General features: G+C 50.9%; 1 protein-coding gene across 1 annotated transcript; it reads left to right on the top strand.

Moving 5' to 3' along the window:
- Positions 1-361: 361 nt before the first annotated feature.
- Positions 362-1210, top strand: J4E93_002179 (uncharacterized protein; the record flags this gene model as incomplete). The annotated part of the gene is made up of 1 exon (XM_049340126.1): positions 362-1210. One exon carries the CDS (start codon positions 362-364, stop codon positions 1208-1210), a length of 849 nt encoding a protein of 282 aa, XP_049202448.1.
- Positions 1211-2045: the final 835 nt, after the last annotated feature.

The raw sequence follows: 2045 nt of genomic DNA on the forward strand, positions 1-2045 counted from the left end.
GATCCACAACACCAACATATCAATTGCAGCTGCGAAGACGCCCGAAAGTCGTGTGGACTCTGCGATCGGGTACCGTCAGTAGTATCAAAGATGCAGCTGAGAGTAAGCACTATCCATGGCAGGCTGCAACGCCACCAACCAAACCACTCTGCCCCACGAAGACCTAATTTGAGAGGAGTATGACTAAGTTCGACTCGTCGGTCTTATAGACGACCGAGATGGTATGCATAGAATAATCATCATGTAGCCATGGCGCTGGAGACATGACTGCATAAGACGAAGAGGCAGCCAACTTGCTGTATGCTCAGCACATCGAACCCCACCCAAGCATACATTGACAAAACCCTCAAAAGCCATCATTATGATTTCCAGTTCCCCACATCAACCAAGGCAAGTCGCTGCCCTTCTTGAAGGCCAATGCAAGGTCGATGTGTACGAAGCCACAGGTGGTGCCGTGACTTCCCAGTTCGCAGCACACAACCTTTCGCTCCTGCCACCCATACCTCCGCATTCCATCATTCACGATAACGCGTGTGGAGCTGGTACAGTCTCTCGACTCATTCTCTCCTCAGACGTAATATCAGATCTCAAGATCCACGCCACAGACATCGATCAAGTCTTCCTCGACGCACTTCAATTCGACGTGCAAAAGAACTCCTGGCCAATCGAAGTATCAAACCAGAAGTCTAAGAGCCTGTCGTTCCCAGACAACTACTTCACCCACTCTATAAACAACATCGGTATCTTCTTCACCAGCTCCGCCGGTCTCGTCGGCGCCAAAGAAATCTACCGCACACTCCAACCCGGCGGCACCGCAGTAGTAAATTGCTGGGAGGACGTCACCTGGCTCCCACCCTTCGCACTCGTACATCAAGCCCTCCGTCCAGGCAAACCCTACCGAGCACTGCCTATACTTTGGAAGGACAGTCAGCAGATCCAGAAAGTCATGTTAGAGGTGGGTTTCCCCAGGGAAAACATGAGGGTAGAGAAGAGCGAGGCTTGGGCGAAGACTAATGATTTGAAAGACTGGGCAGAGAAGTCTTGGGCGTATCTGGGTGGAATAGGTGGGTGGGTGGAGACAGATGGGGAAAGATGGGAGGAGGCGGTTGAGCTTCTGGTGAAGCATATATTGGACCAAGAGGGTACGAAGAGGGTTGGTGAGGAAGTTTGGATGAGGGCTAGTCAGTGGGTGGTCGTTGCTACGAAGTAAGTCTAGGTTCGATCAGCTGCTGGTATTATTGTATGGCAAGCATCGAATGTCAAAGGGTTTAATTTATCATTGGGAGCTATAGAGTCCAAACATGTACTGCAGAGCTGCCAATGATCATCATGCGCAGTCACTGTTCATAGCCAAAGCTAGGCCTCTCCCCCCTTCCGTTCACTCATGATTCTCAGTCGAACACTGGTCTTCGGCATTTAAGCGCAAGCCATGACATAGATCATGCCTGGAAACGGACTGGGAGTGTTGGAACTATAATCCGCGGAACACTTCTTCACCGGTGTGTTTGGTGGAGTCTTGGGCCTCGGTGGTGGTGTGGTGCCAGTTTTAGCGTCCTTGACAAAACGGTCAGCTCAACTTCAGGTTTAGATTCTCGAGACATAATGCTTACAGAAGGCTCTGGCAGAGGAAGGTCTCCTCGTTGCTTGGGCGTACTAGGTGAATTTGGAGGCGGCTTTGGCGATTGAGGAGGTGTTTGGCCAGTCTTAGCGTCCTGGAGACAACAGTCAGTTCACTTGCTGATCAATTTCCCAGAAAGTGATCCTTACACACGGCTCTGGAAGCACAAAGTCTTCTCGTTGCCTGTAGGGCGATGTGAGAAGACCGGAAGGTGGCCCCAGAGGCCTTGGAGGCTCCGGACCAAGGTTCTTGTACGAATGTTAGCTTCTGTGTGATGTATGTTTAACAGCATAAGTACTTACACATTTATATCCGCCCGGGGGTGTTGGAGGTGGAGTGTTAGGAGGGTTGGGCTCGGGATTCGGAAGATGAGGAATCTGTTCACTGAACAGAGGTTGGTTGCTGTCGATCATGGTAGATGTGTAAC

The sequence above is a fragment of the Alternaria ventricosa genome (genome assembly GCF_023758065.1).
Source record: "Alternaria ventricosa strain BMP 2768 chromosome Unknown scaffold_3, whole genome shotgun sequence".
Taxonomy (NCBI): Eukaryota; Fungi; Ascomycota; class Dothideomycetes; order Pleosporales; family Pleosporaceae; genus Alternaria; species Alternaria ventricosa.